At 43.6% G+C, this 21971-nt stretch overlaps 1 protein-coding gene across 4 annotated transcripts in view; it reads right to left on the bottom strand.

Annotated features, from left to right (window-relative positions):
• disp1 (dispatched homolog 1 (Drosophila)) overlaps positions 1-21971 on the bottom strand; it is an 82929-nt gene that overhangs the window by 4003 nt on the left and 56955 nt on the right. For all 4 annotated transcript variants that reach the window (XM_027283983.1, XM_027283982.1, XM_027283981.1 and 1 more), the window contains 6 exons: positions 18170-18887; positions 3642-3671; positions 2798-2921; positions 2229-2356; positions 400-494; positions 26-123 (listed from right to left, as the gene is read on the bottom strand). In XM_027283983.1, the coding sequence (XP_027139784.1) occupies positions 26-123; positions 400-494; positions 2229-2356; positions 2798-2921; positions 3642-3671; positions 18170-18846 (1152 nt within the window). In that variant the 5' untranslated portion in view covers positions 18847-18887. The remainder of the gene's footprint in view (positions 1-25; positions 124-399; positions 495-2228; positions 2357-2797; positions 2922-3641; positions 3672-18169; positions 18888-21971) is intronic.

The raw sequence follows: 21971 nt of genomic DNA, 5'->3' as shown, positions 1-21971 counted from the left end.
ACTAAGAGGACTGAGCTGTTTGTACCCTCGTGTTGTCCAGATTGCACATGGATTTGATGGCCTGGATGTTCCACAGGTTCTTCCCCTCAGCTGATGCGAACACCAGTCTGGAGTAACTGTCGCCTGCACAAAGAAAATAGTTTTATTACTCAATGGGAAAAGCATCTTTTCTGATTTAATAAAACCTTAGGAAATATGAGACCGACAATTCTACCATCTGCCTGACAAAGATCATGTGGCTGGAAAACAATGCAACGCAAAAGATATTCAACTAGCCTTCTGTATTCCTTTTTAAAACAGCCTACTATTGCATACATATTTTCTGAGATCAACTTGAGATTGATCTGTTAATTATGTTGGATTGGTTTAATCTCTCATTTCTATATTCAAAAATCTTACCTGGAACGTCACAGAAGAACTCTTTGCTGAAGTCCCACTCTGCTTGCCGTTTGTCTCTGTCAAAGTGGTCTTCGGACCACCTTGGCTCTTGGTGACTACAAAAACAAGTAAAACATTAGTGCTGTCTACATTACTCAGATGTGCAGTATGTTTTACAGTCAGAAATGTGATATTAATTCATTCTAAACTTGGACAATTCCAATCTTCAGACATTGTTTTCTGATTTCTTTCTCAGATCTGTTTTTCCTCAATGAGTTTTTAAGGAGTTATGACTGATGCGTTTGCCAGCACGTCTTTGCTTTAGATCATGTTTATTTTGTTCTTTGGGTTTCGCAGCACTTTGTTGGAAGAAATGTATCATTTCATTTATCATCATTTGTAAGATTTGTTTTTTAATAAAAAGGGCTGGCGATGATAATGCTGTACCCCAGGAGAAGAAAACCATTGCTAATCAGTCCAACCCAAGAAGGAACAAAGGAAGACAGAAAGTCTGTTTGCATAATCTTATAAATTACCAAGCAGACAGGCAGAGATATTGCTGTGGCTGCAGAGTCAGCATGAAACAAAGTGAAGGAAGCAGATCTGATGCTTAGTAATGAAATAAGCAGCAGTAATTGCTGTTCCCCCACAAAATCAGATGAATGACTCAATACAGCACTAGCATACTGGTGCCATTATTATAATAATCATAATAGCAGCTCTGATTGAACAAGGGGCCCAAGAGGGCGACGTGCAGACAGTTCTCTGCTGTATGTATTGCTCTGTTTTTGTGCAAGAATGACGCTGCAGCCGTGTTTTCTGTGCGGAGTAGCGCCTACATGCCGGCGAGCGGACGAGAATGGCAGAGTAATCAGGTAGCTGTCAGAGAGAGACTGAGGGGTTGACAGACGGAGGGGATGAGGCAGGGAAGCTTGCTGACAGCAGCAGTGGCCTCTCAGTACACCATGCGCACAAAAGTACACAATTACATCTGCAGACAGACGTGCGGAGCGAGATGGATGGGAAGACAAAGACAGCCACAGACGCAGCGGGAGACGGAGAGGAAGATACAGCCTGCAGCTGAAAGGATCCATTTTCTAATCAGCGGTGGAGCTGCAATCTTTAGAAATACTAATCTTAAACACATGGACACAGGACACCAAACCCGTTTCACTATGTGTGACTGCACTCACTGTCACTGTTATTCATCAGACAAAGGGCTCAGGAATCTGGTGACAAAGCTTAGAAGGCACAGCAACAATTAAAAGCAAAACGTGTTGGAACAAACACAAGTTCTGGTTTTATTGATGGGAGCAGGAAGAACTAATCAGATACGAGCAGTGATTTGAAACGGAGCATGAAGGACTGAAGAGAGATCAGTCAGAGATAGAGTTGGACGTAAACATGCAAAGACCTGCTCTTGATTAGTAAACAGACTCCCACTGACAGAACACAGTGGATGACCCTCTGGACCAATCTGCTTTTTGCCCCCCCCTCCCTTCCTCTTTCAAGAAGGGATTCAGACTTTTCCACATGTCTGTCAACAGTATCCTCTGCCCCCCTGCCCTCCCCCCTCAGTCCCCAACACCAGCTCACCCTCAACCCCTGCATGAGAGAAATAATATTTACAACGTGGGCTGGGATTGCGATGCTACATGCAGCAATACTTTGCTGTTGGTTTGTAGCTCTACAAAAATCAAGTATGCTGTATGAGAATTTTGTCACTGTGCTTGAAATATTTTTATCCTCATTTTTCCAAACAGTTTTTTGGTCTGAAGTGGACTTCATGCACTTAAACAAATGTTACAAACTCTCACGTGTGAATTGTGTAAGAGATGTGTGTGAAGTACTTTTTGGCCTGCTCGTCAGCGTATTTGAAGGGGTAGTTGGCCAGCGTGGCTTTGTAGCCCGTGTTCTTCACCATGTTGTTCCATGTGACCAGTCGCTGGCCAATGGCTGTTCCCCGTGGCTCAAAACCCTTTTGGGAAGAAAGAAAGCAAAGATCAGCAAAACAGGGTGATGAAAAGGGAACAAGTCACTGTCTGAAGTATAAATGTTTCAAAGAGACTTGCTTGGTCCGTTCAGTAGGAGTTCACAGATATACCAGTCACACATATCTGCACCTGGATTACTTTCAAAGTGAGCCGGGCTGTCAACATTACTCCTGACACACAAACTGAGTACTTTTTAAAAGGAAAACCAAATGGACCTGATGTGACACTTAATACAGAATACTGCCAAAGTACTGGTACTTGTTATATGTGCAGTGGAAAATCTCTCTAATAAAATTTGATTCTCTTTGAATAAGTCCACTTATAATTTTAAACAGCTTCTGGGCTGAAGCCATTTTGTTCTCACTCCAGAGACCACACATCCTCTGTCCTCGGGTCTCTCTGAGCATGGTGGTGTCTGTACTCACCAGCAGCGGGTCAGAGAAGTCAGGCAGGTCAGGCCCCAGGATGCCCACTAAGGCACACACCACGATGAGCACTGTGCACACCCCCAACACCACCACGGGCCAATCAGCTATCAGCTCGGCATAGCTTCAAACAAGAAGAGACTTTGAGTTAGTGAACACGGTGATGACACAGAGTACAGAACCTGACAGCTTACTCAAAGTATTTGTTATTACGAGGACAGTTCATTCCATACACTACATTTTATATGTACACATATTTAGATATGAATAGAGAGAACCAGAAGACAAATGCTCATGAGCAATTTGTTACGTGGATATTTCAGATTCTTCTCACTTAGCCCTCAGAACCCTTGAGAGCCTGCTGGCACAGGAAAGACTGAAGGTGTTCAAAATTATTACATGGGAGGTAAATGGAAAATATTAGATACAGGATTCTATTTCATCTGTGCTTAAGGCATTTTCTTGATTAGTTAAAGTGTCAGTGGTCGTTGTAGGTCTCCTTCTCTATGCAAAACACCTGTAATTTTGCCCCTAAACCTCTCTGAAAGCCCTGGAAAAGCCTTAATCCTCTATTAAACAATCTCCTGGATTAGGTTTAAGACAGCGACATTTGCTGCGGTGCAATGGAGAGATGAGGAGATCCAAGCTGCCGGTTAACAGAGGCCAGGTACAGAGAAAGACGCACAACTCCCATCGATAACTCTCATGACTCACTGCTGAGGAATGATGGCTCCACGGGAGCAGTGATGGATGGATGACAGGAATAAAGGGAGGAGGAGGAGGAGGAGAAAGCTTTGCAGTCCAGAGCATCAACACAGTAGAAACTGTTTTTGGCAGGTCTTACCTTTTGGGGAATCGAAAGGGCCTCGCAGGGCTGAAAAACAAAAAGAGGAAGATAAATCAGGTTTACATTTTGAAGTCAAAGCAACAGCCAATCAAAACCAGATTTGCCTAGGCTTTTGAGCATGAGTGGACATCTTTTCTTTATAATCCAGTCTTCTTTTTTTTCCACAGCAGCAGCACACACCTTGAGTACTGGACCACTGCAAACATTCAAACTGACGTGGCTGTCAAAACCACTTTACAGTCAACTTATAATACTCTTTGCTCATTTTTCAAATCCCTTTCAGATGGGACAGAGAAGCCTGTGTGCCACACACAGACAGCTGAGCACATGCACAAGACAGAAACATTACCGCTACAGGCTGACTGACACACACCTGAAAATTCATCACTGACCCTGAAGGATTTCTGACTGAACCAAACCAAAACTAAAGGGGTCAGCTCCACCTATAATAATAATTCCCCAGATGTTCCCAGTACATTTTTGACAACACTTCTAATCCGATCAGAACCTGTGAAGCTACATGAGAAATGTCTTCACAGTAACCTGTTCAATGTGATCAGCTCTAACACACACAGAAGGCCACATTAGCCACCGTAACACACACGCACAATTTATTTTCTTTGGATTTCTGTCCTGTAACGTGGCCTCCTGATACTGTGGTGTTTTACCCAAGCGCACACGCACGCGCACGCGCACACGCACACACACACACACACAGTCTATCTGGACTTCTCGTCAGCTCCTCTTGGGAGCGGTGGGGGAGCGTCCGGTATGCCTGAGTGCAGCAAACGCCCCGGGTGGACGGGAAGAGGAGGGAAGAAGAGGAAGTGGGAGGATCAGATATAGCCACCTGATCACAGCGGGGCTGAAGGAGATAAATGATATGGAGCTGAAGAGGTCAGGGGGGATATGAGAACTAGTGTATGTGAACAGTATACAGAGGGAGGAGAGTGACAGAGTGCCAAGAGATACTGTGATGTCCTGAATCTGCAAAGGTCTGTTAAAACGCAGTCTCGCTATGTCGCCTGTACTCACAGAGCTCAATATGCTAATGTATTAGGTAGAGCTGTGTAGCGGGGAGTCCAATCTTCACTTAAATGGGGTGGCATTAATAACCAACCCCCCTAAGATGAAAGGCAGAGACAGCGGATAGATTAGAACTGCCACAAGAAGACATCTGTGTAGATAAATGATGAGCTTTAATAGCCCAAACTAACATTTCTCAGTGCATCACAGATTATATTCACATCCCCGCTGTGCGTAAAGTGCCCTTAATTTACCCCTGAAACGCCACAGAAGAACAGGAAGCCCCTTCTGAGGTCGCCCTCCGCTGCAGCCAATCAGGTTGTTTAGCAGGACATCAGTGCTGTGATTTAAGCAATCTGGCCAGAGGGGCCAAAAGAGGCTGTTGTCGTATTTTTGCCCGTTTCGCTGTCAAAGTGAAATCTGCGGAATGTTATAATTAGTGGTAATGGGAAGCACAAATGAAGTCGAGTTATTGGCGAGGAATTTTACTCCACGGGGGTAGGTTGTAGGACGGCTGTAAATCCCTTTTGAAAGTTTCACTGGACATATTAATATGACAGCCAGATGTCAAATGGCACGGTCTCCAAATACAAGCGTTCACACACACACACACACACAAACAAAATCCTTTCATACTTCCATTTTCAAAATCTATGCAACATAAATGTGAAAACGTTACTTGGTTTAGTCATAAGTCAAAATCTGTATTTGGTTTTCAAACTCTTGCAGACTTGATGCTCTCAAATATTGAATTATTCTTGATTAGAATAATATAACTGACCTCTTCCGTCAGGTGGACTTTCCCTTCAACTAACAAAGTGACCTTTAACCTGGTTTAAACCAACAATGCCTAATGAAAGCCACATTTCCCCGCCCTTCTTTCAACTAGTAGCCAAGGGAAAGTTGTGTATTGCTAATGTAATTCCTTTCACTGTGCTCCGTCTCTTGACTTTCCATGTATGGCCTTGAACTTCAGACCTCAGGACACAGATATGGCCCAAAATGGAGGAGATGAGTTATTGGAAAAAGTTGGAATGGATTCAGGAAAGGACTTTCAGGCATATCTATTTGTCTACTGAAGGTCTGTTTTGAATTTCGGTCTGCGGCGCTTCAATCTGAATCTATTTCAGCCAATTGGAAAGACACGTAGCATACCTGAGCCAGCCATTTGGCCGCAGACTTTTAAACGATAAAGATGAGAATCCATCAAGTTAATAGCAATCATTTCTGCCGTTCTCATAAAACTCAGATGGCCTTCTCGTAGCAATTTCAGGAGATGAATTCAAGATCTGGCATGTTGAGAAGAACCTTTGAGACTTTTATTTTGGGGTCTGTCTATAAAACAAAAAGGAAACCAGGGATATAACACCATCAGACTTTATGTAGAGGAAAGGAAATGAGGAGGGTGAAGAAAACGCCACAGAGGGGTGGTGGGGTGAGAGGTAGTGTTGACTGATGATCACAGAGGCTCTAAATTCAGCAGGATGACAACCCATTGCGTCGGGTTTCCTCCCCGGCTCTCTGATCACTTCTACTCATGACATCCCCAAAGCAAACCTAAAATACAGACCGTCTCTCACCCTCAATGTCCAACTTCCTATCTCCTCAGTCACTCACTCTTTCTTTCCTTTCCTGGCTTCTGCCCTCTCTCTTATTTTCATTCCCTCTCCCCCGGCCCTGAGTAACCTTTCAGTGTTATTCTATTTACCAGAGGGAGAGTGTTTCTGGATCACTGGGCTAATTAATAAGGTAAACACAGACCGCCAGCCGCTCACTCAGCACTATGCTGACAGAGCGGAGAAGCAGTTGGGGACTGAGTGTGTGAGGGTGAGCTGTGTTTATGTGTGCGTCTGCATACAGGAGCTACACACTTTGGGGCTGCCCCAGCTGAAAGTTGAAGAACTTGAGACAAATATTTGAGGTGGTGATCCAAAAATGGTGGTCAAGAGATTTCATTGAGAGACATGTACAGCGGTGAAATGTGTCCACATCTAACATACCACATACCACATCTAAAAGGCAGAAGAGTAACCTTTTCCTAATCCTGTCGTCATAAAGACGAATGCAGGGCGATGAATCATAGAAAGGGGAATAATGGCAGACACTTTTGGACAGCCTCTCCTCAAATGCATTTATAATGTTGCACTTGTGTGTACGCTGGCCAATCCATGACTTAAGAAAGCATGATTGTTGGACTGTCGGCCCAGTTCCAATATTGGAAAGGTGTAGGTGGAGGAACGATCACACTAGCACTTCGATTTTAAGCAGATTTAGAGTCCAAACTAATCTGGGTTAAAGCTCTGACAGTGTTAGAAACTTAGGAAAAATGAGTTTGTGGAATTCTGGCAGAGGAAACCTTGAGGTGCCAAAACTTTAAAATGATTGATTACATTTTCAGAACATGAGTTGCTCTTTACATCATGGTGCTCAGTCAGACACAAGCCGTGACCAATAGTTTATAAGAACGTGGGGGCCTTATGTGAGATAAGTGTATAGTATAATATATTATTTGTGGGTGTGTAGAAAATGTCCACCTAAATATAATTCACGTTTAAATTTTAGATATTTTCATGGTCAAGGTTGTTTGAAATGTCTGAACTGAAACTAAATGTGATGTTGAACTTTTCTTTTGAATTACATTACACAGAGAACATAAGATAAGATATTGAGATGCATATTTTCCCTCATGTGAGTAAACGTGACCATATTTGCCCATGAATGTGCATGAGCATCTGTGTGTTATTGTACAGGAGTGTGTACGTGTGCCGGAGGGAGGAGAGGGTGAGGGTTCAGAGGCGAGGGGGGCGGGGGGGTTTTAACTGTCAACAGACGGGCGGGTAAATATTTTATGAACAAGGCCTTCAAGTCGGAGCAAGAGCAATTAGTGTCAACCGTCAGGCTGCTGGGCCCGCCTCACCCTGATTAGTGCCTCGCTGGAACGCTGCACACAATTAGAGGCTCGACTTAGCCATGAAATAGGTCCAGGCTACCCGGCGCTCCCGTCCAAATGACATCATGAGACTAGTTAGGCAGAAAAACTGCACTGCGCCTGATAAGTAGGCCTGTGTGTTTATATTTATACAAAGACTCTTATGGCTAAAGCAGAATACTCAGACGGATATTAACAATCCCCCAAAGTGAGCCTAAGTGTCTGCTAGGATGACATTAACAAGACTGTAAATATCAAATAGGCCCATAGGGAGTATGGAGGATAAAACTACATCAGTGTTAACGGTTTGTCAGGTGGAAACAGTTCAATAAACAATTCTAATGTTTAAAAATGAACTGTTTACGTATGCCTATGTTCATGCAGAAAATTAGGTCTATATAGGGCTTTTGAAGAAACATGATGAGTGGAACAAAAAGGCCTGAAAAATCAATTAAGATGAAATTAGTGGGGCAGCGTTTCTGTAAACAAGTAATAAAATCCAATAGTGTAAACATTTCTTTACCAATAACTCAATATATCAGAGAAAGATCCAGCCAGAGCGACAGAAGTATAAACTTTGTGTGTCAACAACAGCTCTAACCTCAAAAATGTGACAGGCAAGAACTAACAAAAGAAATCTTAAAACAAAATGTCCCGTAGGAAACCAAATCTAAAGGCCAGCGCTGCACCAGAAAAGCCGAGATAATAAGTCACAGGGAAGCTGGATGTTCGGGGGGACGTTCGCTCCAGTGCTCGCTCACGCAGTGTGATTCACGGGGCATCATGTTTCTAACAGGCCTCCAATAAACACTGGAACAGGCCTGTGCTGTTTAAACACAAAGTTTAAATGGAGGTCAGCCGGGGACACTCTCCTCTCATTATCACATGGGAGAAACCGAGGCCGAGACACGGGACCTTTCAGAGTAACGTCGTGGTAAAGGTGTACATAAGACATGTCACTGTTTGCTTCAATACATACTTTTATATGAACGTGTATGACAAAAGTTTGATTAGGATTTTTTGTGGGAATCAAGGCAGAAACTAAACTAATTGCCTTACATCTATATTCTGAAGCACTGAAAACGGACGTCGCTGTCTGTGTGTGTGTGCGTGTATCCACTGGTGAGCATGGCCTTTTCTGGCTGCACCTGCCATTCCCCCCAAATTCTTGGAGGTGAAATACGGGCGCGCACAAATTCCAGGCATACAGGCGGGATTTCAGCACTGAAGCCAATAGTTACAAGCTGTCAGTCAGTGTGACGTCTTTATTATGGCTGCTTCTCGCCTCATCTTTATGGCTTTAAGCTCGCGAATGTAGATCCGTGCAAAGCTGTGGGGCAGCTGCTTCAGAGACCTTGAAAGATCTTCACAGAACAAGGTTATTCTTTTTTTTTTTAAGTGAAGAAAAAAGCAAGGCTCTGATGTTATTTGAAGTGTAGTCATTTATGTGATTAGTGCTTTCTATGATGAGGCAATATGGTGTAGAAGTGGTGGGGAGTGCCAGCAGGGATCTCTGTTCCACACGAATGAAGGTGCCTGGCAAGAAAATCTGAATCCTGAAATCCTTCTTAACCTGCCAACCTTACACTGCATGGTTGAGTTCAACTGTGAGTGAGCCAACTTTAAGTGGGTGTGTGGCCGGTGAGAACAGCCGGGTTTTCCTTTAAGACCTCCAGAGGTGGAACCAATGGTTTTCACCTGCTGTTGCACCGGAGACCCTTTGACATCCTCCCACAGGAATCCCTTGTTTAAAAAAAAAAGAAGTCAGGCAGACAGGGAGACGAAGACCACGGGGCGGGGGTCATGATCAAACATGTGAAAGAAACCAAAGCCGAAGAACACGGTCCGCAGAGACATTTGGCTCAACCCAAAGCAGAACCCCACCTCTCCCAATACAAAGCACAGTTATTTTAAATTGGGAGGAGAAACTTGGAAGATTGTGCGCGGTGAATTCCCCTTTTTAAGCAAACGCACCTTATCAAAAACAGGATGAGTCACTTAAGCTTATTAACACAAAAAAAGACTGGTGTGTTTCATGCGTTAAGAGAAGGATGCGTGTTCAGGCAAAGGCAACAATTCTCATCTGAGGGAATTTAGCTACAGATGATTGTGCTCAACAGGTAAAACACTAAAAGACACATGAAGCCACTTTTTTTAAAGCCCCTACACCGTATACACGTCACCATCACCTCTAAAAGTAAAAACACACCAGCCAAATTAATAATAAACACACAGACAATGGTCTGCAGTCTGCTCTAAAAAGTCCAGAAAGTAAAAGGCGATATCAAGATTGTTTTGTAGAAGGGCAATTTTTCACACTGCACCACTTTCCTAACTCCATTATAACCTCATTGCACCACATCATCAATCTATCTTCCTCTCTGCTTTTGTTGTCGTTCCTTTGTGTCCGACTCGAGGCCGTCTGAGGACACGATAGCTGCGGGGTCACCGTTTGTTCTCTTTCCTTTTCTTAAGCACTCTTTCTTTTCCTCTCATCATTTGCTGGATTCTTTTTGGTTCAAAATATCTCAGGTTTGTCTGGTGATACAAAGACACCTGGTGTAGCAGACAATAGCTCCAGCCTCATTTATCAATCCTAATTTGAAAAGGATCAACTGTATCTCATTAGATGATATTATACGCTGTTTCGACCAACATGCTTTTTAGGAAACCTGGCCCCAGTTGAGTCCCTGAGGCCAGGAACCTTAATGATGATGGCCGAGTCAAAACCTGTCCTCCCTACTCCCTCAGAGAGACACTGTGTGTGTGAAAGAGAGAGAGCGATAGGAAAGGTGAGTGCTGAGGGTGGAGGGGTCTGGAAAATTCCAAGTGGAGGTTCACAAAGTGCAGCAGAGGAAATACAAGCAGAGAAAAAGGTGGTTCATAAGAAAGCTGCTGTTTATCTGAAGAAGAGGTGCTGGCTGCTTTCAAACAAACATTAATGTCAATGTAAAAATGATCTATGACATCATATACAGCATTACATACATGCATGCACCCGATATTCCATCAACTCACTGTAAACAGACAGAAAATATTATATGTTACAGAAAATATTTTCAGTGCATTTCAGTGTTTTTAAGTGAACTCCATTTAAACACTAAATGTTCTAAATGCTCAGAACAAACATTCTCACTTTGTTTTCTAACAACATACAGCGGCACGCATGACAAGTAGCACCAGCTTCTCAAATGTCAATATTTACTGATTCAAGTGCTATAGAACTAAAGTTTTAGATTACTGTCACACAAACACATCAATTTAAGTGTCAAATTTTTTTTTTCTCACTTTTTATGTCCTAAACGCCTTATCGAGGTCATAAATCAGCACAAATATTAGGTAAACTAACAGCTAAGGAGAAACATTTTTTGATTTTAGACTTTTATGTATAAGCACAATTGCTACAGTAAGTAGGCATATTATTTTGCCACAGTTTATACAGTATGCATTTATAGTGTAGCAAAATAAACAGCAAAAATCAGCAAATATTCATTCTCTTGATGTACTACCTTGTAAATAAAACAGGCTGTTTTACACCCTCTTAAAAACATCGGGGGATTCCCACACTGGCATTTAGAGGAACAGTCATTCACTGACTGCTTTGCTAATTGATTTACATGTGGTGGAGCTGGTTAGCTTATTTTAGTCTGCTGATGATGTTTTTGGTCAGGACAGTTGGGAGGAAGAGTACAGGCTTGTTCGCACCAGTCGGCTTTTTTATCTGTGTGCCTGCTGCAGCCGCAAACACAAACAGCACGTGTTTTTGGAAAAGTGTACCGAGCCTCGCCTCTCCTAAAGACGGAGCAGACAGATGCTCAGGTTTTCAGGTATGCCATGTTATTTAGGGCAGCAGCTCAAAGACTTTGGTTCTGGAATTGTTCAGTTTAAACCAGTGTCTTGGAGGTCCTGCAGTACTTGTGTTATGAACCAACAAATAACCAATATTGTTGATAATGTCGACTAATTACAACTCACTACATCCAGTCAGTAAAACATTTATTTAGCCAGTCTATGAAGTAAATCCCAAATGGATAAATGAAAATAAAGCTCCAAACCACAGTCTGGACACATGTAGGAGTTTATCCCCCTTAAGGTGCACTGATAATCTTTACCAGCCAACAGCAGCAAGCCATCTTTATCCAGCTGAGGTCTGGCTAGCTGCTCAGTCAGCTTATGAAAAGTTATGACAACGTCGTGCTCACACACCGGGCTTTGATCCGGCTTTATGGGACAGCGTGGGCCTTTGATCTGGGATGGCCATCTTTATGGGCTTTGCTTCATACTCGGGGAATATGCGGTAACACTGAGGGGGGTACAGGCAGAAATGAAAATGACAACAAGAGAGAGAGAGGAAAAGAAAAAGTGTAAGGTGAAGAAGAGGAGAGCAGAAAGGGAGGGAACATCAGGAAGATAGTTCAGCAATAGTACAAAAGGTCAGCACTGAAGTGTGCTAAATATCCAAAGACTGCTGCTGCTTAAAGGTACCTGTGGAGTTTTTGTGCACTAGTCCTTAGCCCAGCACGTTTTTACAATGTGTCCTTGATTTGTTTGCATCATTGCAAGCCTACGAGCAACAGATCACAGTACACATTACTGCTGACGGTTTCAGCTGGCAAGAAGGTCTGTATTCAACAATATTAAAAAACAAAGAGTATTTCTGGGATTCCTTTATCTCTCTCTTTACTATTAATATACTTTTACAGTATAAGGGGCAGAGCGTGAATACCGTATGGGAAATCTATTTAGTTAAGCTTGCTCTCTTAATGGCTTTTTGGCCATGGTACCACAGACCACAGTCTACTTACACAACCCCACAGAGTTTAAACCGTGAGCTGCGGTGATGTTACTCAATAACAGCCATAGATAGATGATAAAGTACACTCTCCACAGACAAAGAGAAACAGACAGGATTAAAAACATTAACCAGTGCATGACAAGTTAAAACCTGAACTGAGTTTTAATCTAAAAAAAGAAATCAAGCATAGTTCCCTTTAAACAAACTATCATACAATCCCTAAAAATAAAGTCCTGCATGGATATCTTTGTTTTTGTATTGAAAACCCCTGCATACGTCTCCACACATGTATCCTGGGCTAACCTTGTAGCTCCGAGTGTTGGAGGATTAGACATGCAGGATGTCAGTAAATCTCAGCCATCCATCACAGAGCCTTCACACAAGCCCCCGGAGCCATGAAGCGTACACATACATACGGACACGCTCTTTTTTTTTTTCTTTCCCTTTTCTCCAGATGCACTCTTCTCATTTCAGTTGAGTAACGGGGCCATTCACTGAAGATTTCTGTGTATTAAAAAAGCTAGAGAGGAAAGGAAGCCTGCAGGCTTTTAACCGACTCAGATAGCTGCTTTCTGTTTGCAAATTAACTGAAGGTAAGGCAGCCTCATTGCTATTTGACCCAACTGCTCTTAACCCTTTTGTCTTATTCCTTGTCCCTGCACTCTCTTTTCTTTCATTTCAACAGTCAGACGTATCGCAGCATATTCTCCTGCTGCGCTCATAACTTGCTCTGAAGGACTCGGCTTCAGTGTGTGTTAAAGTATTTTCAGGTGTTAAAGCAGGTGATGAAGGTCCGGTGTGGAGGTATGCATGAGGTGAAAACGCTGTTTAACAAACTTTCACTGCCTGAGGGGCTTCAAAATAGACGTGTGCTGTGTGACTTTGAGATATGCAACACACACACACACACACACACACACACACACACACACACACACACACACACACACGCGCGCGCACGCGCACACACACACACACACACACACACACGCACACTTAGAGTGTCGGGCCTTTAACTGAATGTGTGTACCTGTCAATAAGTATCTCTGATTTGTGTGCCCCATGTCCTTGATGATCCTTTACACTAAATTATTAAAGTTTTCTGCTCTTTTTGTAAAATCGGCATGTTTTGAGTACCATTGAGCCATTAGTCATATCAATATCTTTAAAATAGCACTGAAACAAGGCAGAGAGGGGCAGACTGTACTGGGATAAGGTGAAATAGTGTCACTGTAATGGGTATTCTCTTCTTGTTTTAGGAAAATAAAACCGTAAAACTCAAATATGGACCAACGTCCTTGTTAACTTGAGGATGTTCCCTACAAAGGCTGACCCCACAGCTCTTACAGCAGTATCCATCCTGGTGGAAATGTTGTTCTGAAGAGAAGCGAAAAGCGCCAGCAGGCCTCATTCGGCCCAGACGACCCGAAGGCTTTGCAAACAGTTTGCAAACAGTTGTTATTCTTGATAATGTGCAAAGCCTTGTCAAGCTGACACCCTGAAATACAGAGCACACAGATCACTTTCAGACAAACCCTTGCTGGTTGAGGCTTGCAGCTGTCTGGACAGAGAGGCAAGAGCATTGGGTGGGTGGGGGGGGTGGGGGGGGGGGGGGGGGGGTGGTAAGACAAAAAAAGAGAATAAAAGGAGAAAGAAAATTTGGGCTGTGTGCTGTTCACAAAGCTCAGAACTGTGCAGACATATATGGTGCACCAAAAATGTTCAGACCTGTCTGCTGATAAAAAGTTACTAAATTACATATGATGAACTGCTCCGCACTTTGGAGTTGTCATGTTTATCGTACAGTTTTTCCCCACGTGTCGTAGCAACCGATCCACCTGGCGCCTACAAATACTACAAAATTCAAACTTGCTTAGGATAATAAAAGCTGACCTTTCCTGAGACTGCGTCGGAGGGAGTGCGAGACGAGAATTCTTGCTATCTGACAAGGCATGAATCTAAACCAAACTTGTGGTTGCCATAAACAACAAGAGCTGTTGCGAGAGGCATCTGTGAAGAGGGCAGAAACATTTCGCTCCAGGAGTTTAGAGTGTGAGCCGGAGGGGGAAGAGAGAAAGGTTAAATATGTGATGTGACCCTGGGATGGTTAAGTGTCAGTGAGCTGTTCGGTGGCTGTTGCGGGGTCATCGTAGGTGTAGGTAGAAGCAGGTTAGGCTGAACCTTAGGTGCCCTGAAGCTACAACATTATCTGTGTTATGCTTACTCCTCCTCTGACAGCATTCTCATTGGGGGCTGCGTCTGCCGTAAGTGTGCACTTGAAGCACCAAAAGTAAAGCCTTCAAACTGTAGCTATGGTCCAAGTGTGCACACTTAACTCTAGATTAACACTTTTGGACTGCGCGCTCAGGGCACATTCGTTGGTACAACTTCTCAAAGAGGCAGCCACGGCACCAGAGAAACGGGAGCATTTCTCCTGTGCTGGGGCTCCAAGGCTTTCACCTGAAGCCTTTAAAACCTGCTGGCACACACTGAACTGACCCGGGCCAAACAGCTGACATCCCAAGGACACACTGTTTCCGTCCGATCTTAAATAATACACATAAAATGGCTGTGAGAGGTAATCTTACAGCGGAGACACAGACGTGGTCTTAATACTTTTAACAGACGCAGAGAAAGAGAGAGAGCGTGCGAGAGAGAGAGAGAGAGAGAGAGAGAGAGAGAAAAAAAGAAAGAGACAGATAAAAGACGGATGGCTGAATCTGTTTTTTTAGCCACAGCTACAGAAACTGCTGAGTTGTGCCTCGCCCTTCGCAAAGATTTGGTTTATTTCATACACGGACAAAAGCGTTTGATCATTCTCGAAATAGAAAGTACGGACTAATCTTGGTAAATGGATTAATGTTTTGTGAAGCCGAGAACAGGGGCATAAAGATCCCCTGTTGAGAAATACACATAAAAAGGTCTCCCCGGAGAGCTAACGTTACAGTTTGACTGCGTGTGTGCGTGCGTGAGAGATGTAAGTGTGCTGTGATCATAGATGTAATCCCTTGGCTAATCTGGCAGATCACAGCTCTGAGGCAGATCAAACTGATATCTGACACCATCTTGTCTGCTTCCATACCCTCAAATTATCGAGGGTATTAGGAATATATAGTATCCTGGTGCGTGTGTGTGTAAGTTATATTTAACTACCACCAAACTCCAGCAGCCTTCAGTGCAGGGGTGGAGGTCTGGAGGAGGAAGAAGACAAGGTCTGAAGGTTTTTGTTAACGTCTGGGTTCAGGGCAAAGCTATACAACCGAGACAGGTATATCGTTTCTTAATCTCACCATCTAACACACACACACACACACACACACACACATAAATATATACACACACACATACACCGACAACACTGTACAGGAAAGGGGGGAGTTTGGGATGTAGTCCTGGAGCAAACCCCGGGCCTGTAATTCAAACCTGTCATCACTGAACAAGAGGGACCTGTTTGGTAAATAAGAGAGTGGTTCAACATTAGAGACGTATACGTCCCACGCCACATCTGCTCTCCATTCTGATGTGGAACAAGAGACGGAGGAGAGAGGGACAGAGAGAAAGAGAAAGAGAGTGTTAATAGAGTGACAGAAAAAACTGAGAAAGAAAAAAAAATGAAAGTAGCAGAGAGTAGAAAAGAGAAAAAAGGCCCACAGATGCTGCTGGATGCATCTAAATGCCTGCAACACGATCCCTGTTCGGCCTCTCTGCCCACCCAGGCTTTAGTTTGTGCACACCGGGTTTGGTTGTATGTTCCTGCTGTGGCTACACAAACCTCATCTTTCAACGCCACCCACAACGTCCCTCGTTCTAATGAAAATTATGAGGGCAAGATCCAACTTTGTTTTTCGCCGAGGAAAATTCCACGTTGAGGAGTACGGAGAGGTAAAGTCTCATGCTAATCAGCTTCCCCACAACGAGCTGCTGCCGTAAAAAAGGAGCCGACATGGGTAAATAATTACTTGTGCAGAGTTTTCACCTCCTGCCTACCCTTCTCTGTGGAGATGGTAAATATAGGATTATGCAAATGATCATCATGCAAGGCATTAAATGGTTCCAGTTTCAAATGTGGTGGAAGGCCTGCGGTTTTGGAGGAAAAGGGAAAGAACCAACTCACTATATATGGATCACTTGAGGAGTTTGCCAACAAATGAGTTCAATGCTAACGTTCTGCTTTGACTGGAGAAGGCATGGTCGCCATGTGTGTGTGTATATACACACACACACACACACACACGCGCGCACACACACACACACACACACACAGGAGTGTGCTTGCATGCATGTTTCATTTAATTTGAAGAAAAACTTCCTCTCAAATGTCCTCTCATCTTGTGGATAAACTTTGCTTTGGCTGTTTGTATCCCGACAGCCAGGAGGGTCTAGCAAATGCAAGCCATATAACACTGTGAGAAAGCAGCAGTTATTTCCATGAGCTGAAAAAGATGTCAACTACCGGACCAATGCTGAGCAATCCTGTCTTGGACATGAGATATTAAACTTCATTCACGCTGCAGTTTGTGAAGGGTTAAGAGACAGAGAGACTCAAACTGTGGCGTCTAGAGACACACTGCACATGCTACACTGAGCCAAAAAATTATTGGGCTTGAGGGAACAATTCAGGCCTGTCACAAAATGTCTGAAGTGTTCTTTCCAACCGTTACAAAGAATACTCCAACGTTTTATAGAGTGTCAATAAAAACAGCATTACCGTCATTCTGAAAAAGGCCTTATGACTCAGTACGGCTTTTATTTCCTCTAACGGATGCCATCAAAGTTTCCCCCAACGTTTTTTGGGGATGAGAAAAATGCCTGTCTGCTCTGTTTGCATTACACCTGCTCGGGTATTCTCAAGTATTGCATTGTCAAAGTTGCATGCAAACCTCGGAAAATCTTCCTCAAAGAGTTTTGCCGCTCTTAATGGGAGGTCGCAGCACTTTTTTCAAATAAGGTCTGATGAACATTTAAGTGGCATGACTGATCAGCTGGTTTCCTCAGGCATTCTTAGATCCGTCATTCTGTTGCGGACTCTTCTTCTGCTTTTCAGACTGGAGAGTTGGCGCCACCGCTTATCTCATGAAACAACTCCTAATACTTGGTATGGTATTGTTCCTGGACGGAAACGGAAATTGAAGCATACATCACATTTTTTTTAGCTAAATCTATGATTGATTTGGATGGAAACGTAGCGAGTGAACGTGTTAGAGCTCAGTATTATAGCAGTACCTTCACTTTTTGAGTCCAAACTGTAGGTAGTACAAACAGCTGGTTAGATTCTCAGTTTACATATGTGAAGTCTTTCATGGCAGCTTTGCCTTATGGCAGAGAAAAACAATTATGTGTTCAAGAGCTTATTCTTCCAACATGCTGGTGTACCCTTGTAACTATTACTGGTGTCATACCATGACAGGCCTCTAATTGGAAAAAACTGTTGGTAAAAACCTTCCTGCATGGTGCCTAACAGCCGTAACCACCTACTGCATTCCAGGCCTAACATGATCCCTAAACATGTATGGGACATGGTATTAAACATGGGGGCTCAGTGAGGGGGGTTATGGGGGTCTGGGGGGCTATGAGAGACCCTCTGTTTCCCTGAGATATGTTTGGAGTCAGTAAATACACAGTCATTTACATGCATACAAGCAAACACACACACACAGTCAAGCAACAGACTTGTATGCTCAGTGCAGACAAACACACTCTGTGGAACTAGAACCTAAACACTTCAGAACACACGTATAAGATAAATAATTGTCATATCAGTCGCTCTCCCCGTACCTGATTCCAGGTGTCTGGTTCTGGAGGTGCTCCTGCCAGCGCTGGTGATGGTGGTGATGGAGACAGAGAGGGGAGGATGGGTGAGGGGGGTGGGAATGGGGGTGAGAGTATGTGCAGGCAGAGACGCAGCATGGGCAGGATGAAGCGGCCCCTGGATGGGGGACGGAGCCGGGTCCTGGGCCTGTGGCGGGATTCTGGAAGAGGGGGCAGTCCTGCTGTCCGCAGGGGCAGCAAAGGGTGGACTGGAAGTGACAGTGCTGGCAGCAGAGTGGCTGGGGCTGAAGAGTAGGGGCGGAAGAGGATGAGGAGAGGGTGGAGGGAAGGTGGCGCTTGGCCAGTCTCTGGGAGTCTATGACAGCGGGGGAAGAAGAGGCCGAGGACGGGGAAAGGTTCCTCAGGGAGCCGTTCTGCTTGACCACGCCGCCGTTTTGGCTCGGTCTGTTCGTTCTCTGGACAATGTGCGATCTCTGCTGAACTTTACACGCTGCATCCTTCACTGTGACATCTTCGTCTCCGTCTGCTGTGGGGCGCTCGCCACTGGAGGCAGCTGTGAGAGGGTCCTGGCCGTTGCTGACTGGTGTGCTGGTGTTTGTGGGGGTGTTTCCGTTGGCACTGAGAGGGTGGTGCCCTCCATTGCTCAGGGCCACAGGGTCGCCACTTGCATCGCTCAGGGCCATGGTCCTCTCCCAGAAGGCCTGGCAAGGACACAGTCACTCCTCTGAGGGACGAGAAGACAAGAGACAGAAAGAAGATGAGACTTTGTTTAAGGTTCTGCACTCTGTAAAGCAACCTTAAACAGCAGTGTGTTGGTCACAAATATAATAAAACCTAATAAAGGAACAGTTAAACATTTTGGAAAATTGATTGACTTTCAACATCAACCTCCGTCTGTCCATTAATTTAGAGGCTAAAGAAAACAGTTAGCATAGAGACGGGAGGCAGGGGGAAACAGTTAGCCTGACCCGTCTCCTGTTTGTTTAATCCACACAAAACTCATGTTTTATTGTTTCTATGTGCAGTTTTGAGCTGGATTACTTCTTGCCCACAACAGCGAATTCCTGGAGTCTTGTCGTCACCATGAGGTTACCATGCAACAAGCAGAAATCACCACTCCCGGGCAAGAAATAGTCCAATAATAAAACTGACACTGTCAATTGACACGTTGGTGTCTGGATGTATTTATGTAGTTAATAATGTGCTGATAGGTGGATTTTATTTAACTCTGGACGGAGCTAGGCTAACTTTATGCTAAGCTAAGCTAAACGCCTTCTGGCTTATGCTTCATATCTAGACATATATGATACTGATCCTCTCATCTAACTTTAAACAAGGAAGATCCTCTCATCTAACTTTAAACAAGGAAGTGGGTAAGCATATTTCATAAACTGGAGCAATATTCCTTTACAGTTTAGAATACATGATGTATTTTTTCAGCTCTGATCCTGGTGCGGGACAGGGCACTGAGACAATGACTGGACTAAATCCCAGTAGAAAGTTGGTAAGACACTGCACTTGTGATCTTTTCATCTGGTACTGACATAAAATAAACTGAGATTCAATCGAATACAACAAGAATCTTAGATTTTTTAAAAGACTGGACAGTCTAAAAACTGCGAACAACAAGTCCTCAGAAACTGAGCAGGAGAGCTGTTTCCATTCAGGATAAATGGCGCCAAGTTCCAGTATAAGTGTACACTCAGCAAGAAAAAGAATATTAAGTTGTTTTGCAAACTGAGGAAACACACTAATGACATTATAGATGTGAAAACAGTTATAAAAAGTAGCCTTCTTAACTTCTCGAATGTAGCATGTTCAACTAGGATTTGTGGACACGTAATTTAGAGTTTAATATCTGATGTGACACACATGTAATGGAAAGCCTGCTCAAGAGTCCTAAACATACAAACGGTTTGCCAACCAAGCGTAACAGAGACGCACCAACAAAGCTCATATTTGGTCTTTGCAACCATGAGACTTTTATCAAGGTGCACATTCATTTATTTATTATTTGACCCGTTTTCTCTCCACCTTTTAAGTCTATTTTTTAGCCTGTCTTGTGGGTTCAAACGCTTCACAAATAAGAGCTGAGGTAAATGATTAGAGTGGAAATGAAAACCATCGCTGACACTGCAAAAAAAAAAAAAAAAAAATTCCCAAGGCTATCTTGCAAAACAAAGAAAAACAAAACAGACAACTGCCCAGAGTCAGATAGGGAGAGAGTTTCTGATGATTAACTGAATCACTGCTGAAATATTTGGCAAACTAATGTATTACTAATAAATGAATCATCTCACTGGAGTCACAGCAGTCACATCAAATAGGGGCCATTTGAGATCAATATGATTTACAGAGCATGAATGAAACACGGCATAAATCTTCAGTGTTTGTATAGATTACAAAGGAAGAGACACTCCTGCATTAGGAGGCTAAAAAAAAAAAAGGGTTCCAACTGAGTGAGAAAAAACAGAAGGTTCACGTTATGCTACAGTTTCGGCCCCTATACATGCTCTGGCTTAAATTACAAAACACTCACAGGAGAGCGCCATGTAAAAAAGTGATTCTGTGGGATATTTTAGCAAAGCAGGGAGGGGTGAGAGCGAGGGGAGAGAAGGAGGAAAAAAAAAAAGTACATCTGCGGCTTTGTGCTGTGATATGCTTGACACACTTCAAAAGCGGTTGAGTTGTGTTTCACAGGTAATGCAGGGTCGAGGTGGGCCGTGTTGTTGGAACAGAGCCCAAAGTACAGCCCCACAGTGGAAAGTAACCTGACAGGAGCCGGGATTAAATAATCGATGTGCAAGGCTTTCGGGGCTGGACACATTTAAAAACACACACATTTAAAAAGGCAAAGTGACACTGAAGTGATTTATTGATCGTTATACAATTGAGTAGTAATACTTTTGATGCCAAAGATGGCAAAAAGTGATCTGGTTTTGGCCTCGTGTGAATATTTTCTGATTTGATTCTAGTCATGGGCCTTTGTGTCATTTTCAGCCAGTTTCTGCTTGGTACAGAAAGTTAACAGCTAAGAGTGCTGTTTGACTCCAATAACAGATCTCCATCTCTCCTCCACGTTAAGTATTATTTAACCTCTAATATACCTCTAAACAACTACACAACAAGGTGTGGAAGTGGAGAGGTCTGAAACTTGCCACTTTATGAATGCGACTGACTGCATCGACATGTATTGTGAATAACTCCTTCTTGATGCATGAACACAGCCAGGACTCCCCTATTGGTGATGCCGTCGAGAGATAAACCCTAAACTGAAGGCCGATGACGTGGAACATGTTTTCAGATGCTGCAGACCTAAACTGATTGCTGCGTGGCTGTAATAATGCACCCGTATCGTGTGAAATGAAGCCTGAAGCCACTTCAAAATGACTTTGATCTTGTGTGTCTGTTTGTAAAACTGCTAACAAAATCAATATTCACTATATTTTTAAAGAGATTTAATCGTTTTCTCCAGTTTAAGGTGAATTGTCTTCATTTCTAAAGTACACATGCTCGTCTAAATCTACACGGGTGTACACACAGGTTTTCATTTCACCCGGACCATGAGGGCAGCTAAATATTTCACCGAGAAATGGATGTGCTTGTGTTTTGAGTGCCAAGCGATACATCACGCCAGCCCCCTTTTTCCCGTCCGACACTGAGTGAAAGACACGCGGTGTATGTGACCAATGTGCTCTGTGACACCTCGACATGAGTGAGCGCTGAAACCTGAGCGTGACAGCCCCCCGTCGGGTCAGGGGTGGCTGGGAGGAGGAGAGGAAGAATAATTCCGGAGCCTGAAGAGCTC

This window comes from Larimichthys crocea, chromosome XI (genome assembly GCF_000972845.2).
Source record: "Larimichthys crocea isolate SSNF chromosome XI, L_crocea_2.0, whole genome shotgun sequence".
NCBI lineage: Eukaryota > Metazoa > Chordata > Actinopteri > Sciaenidae > Larimichthys > Larimichthys crocea.
The sequence above is the reverse complement of the archived record's forward strand: the minus strand, read 5'-3'. Positions and strand labels throughout refer to the sequence as shown.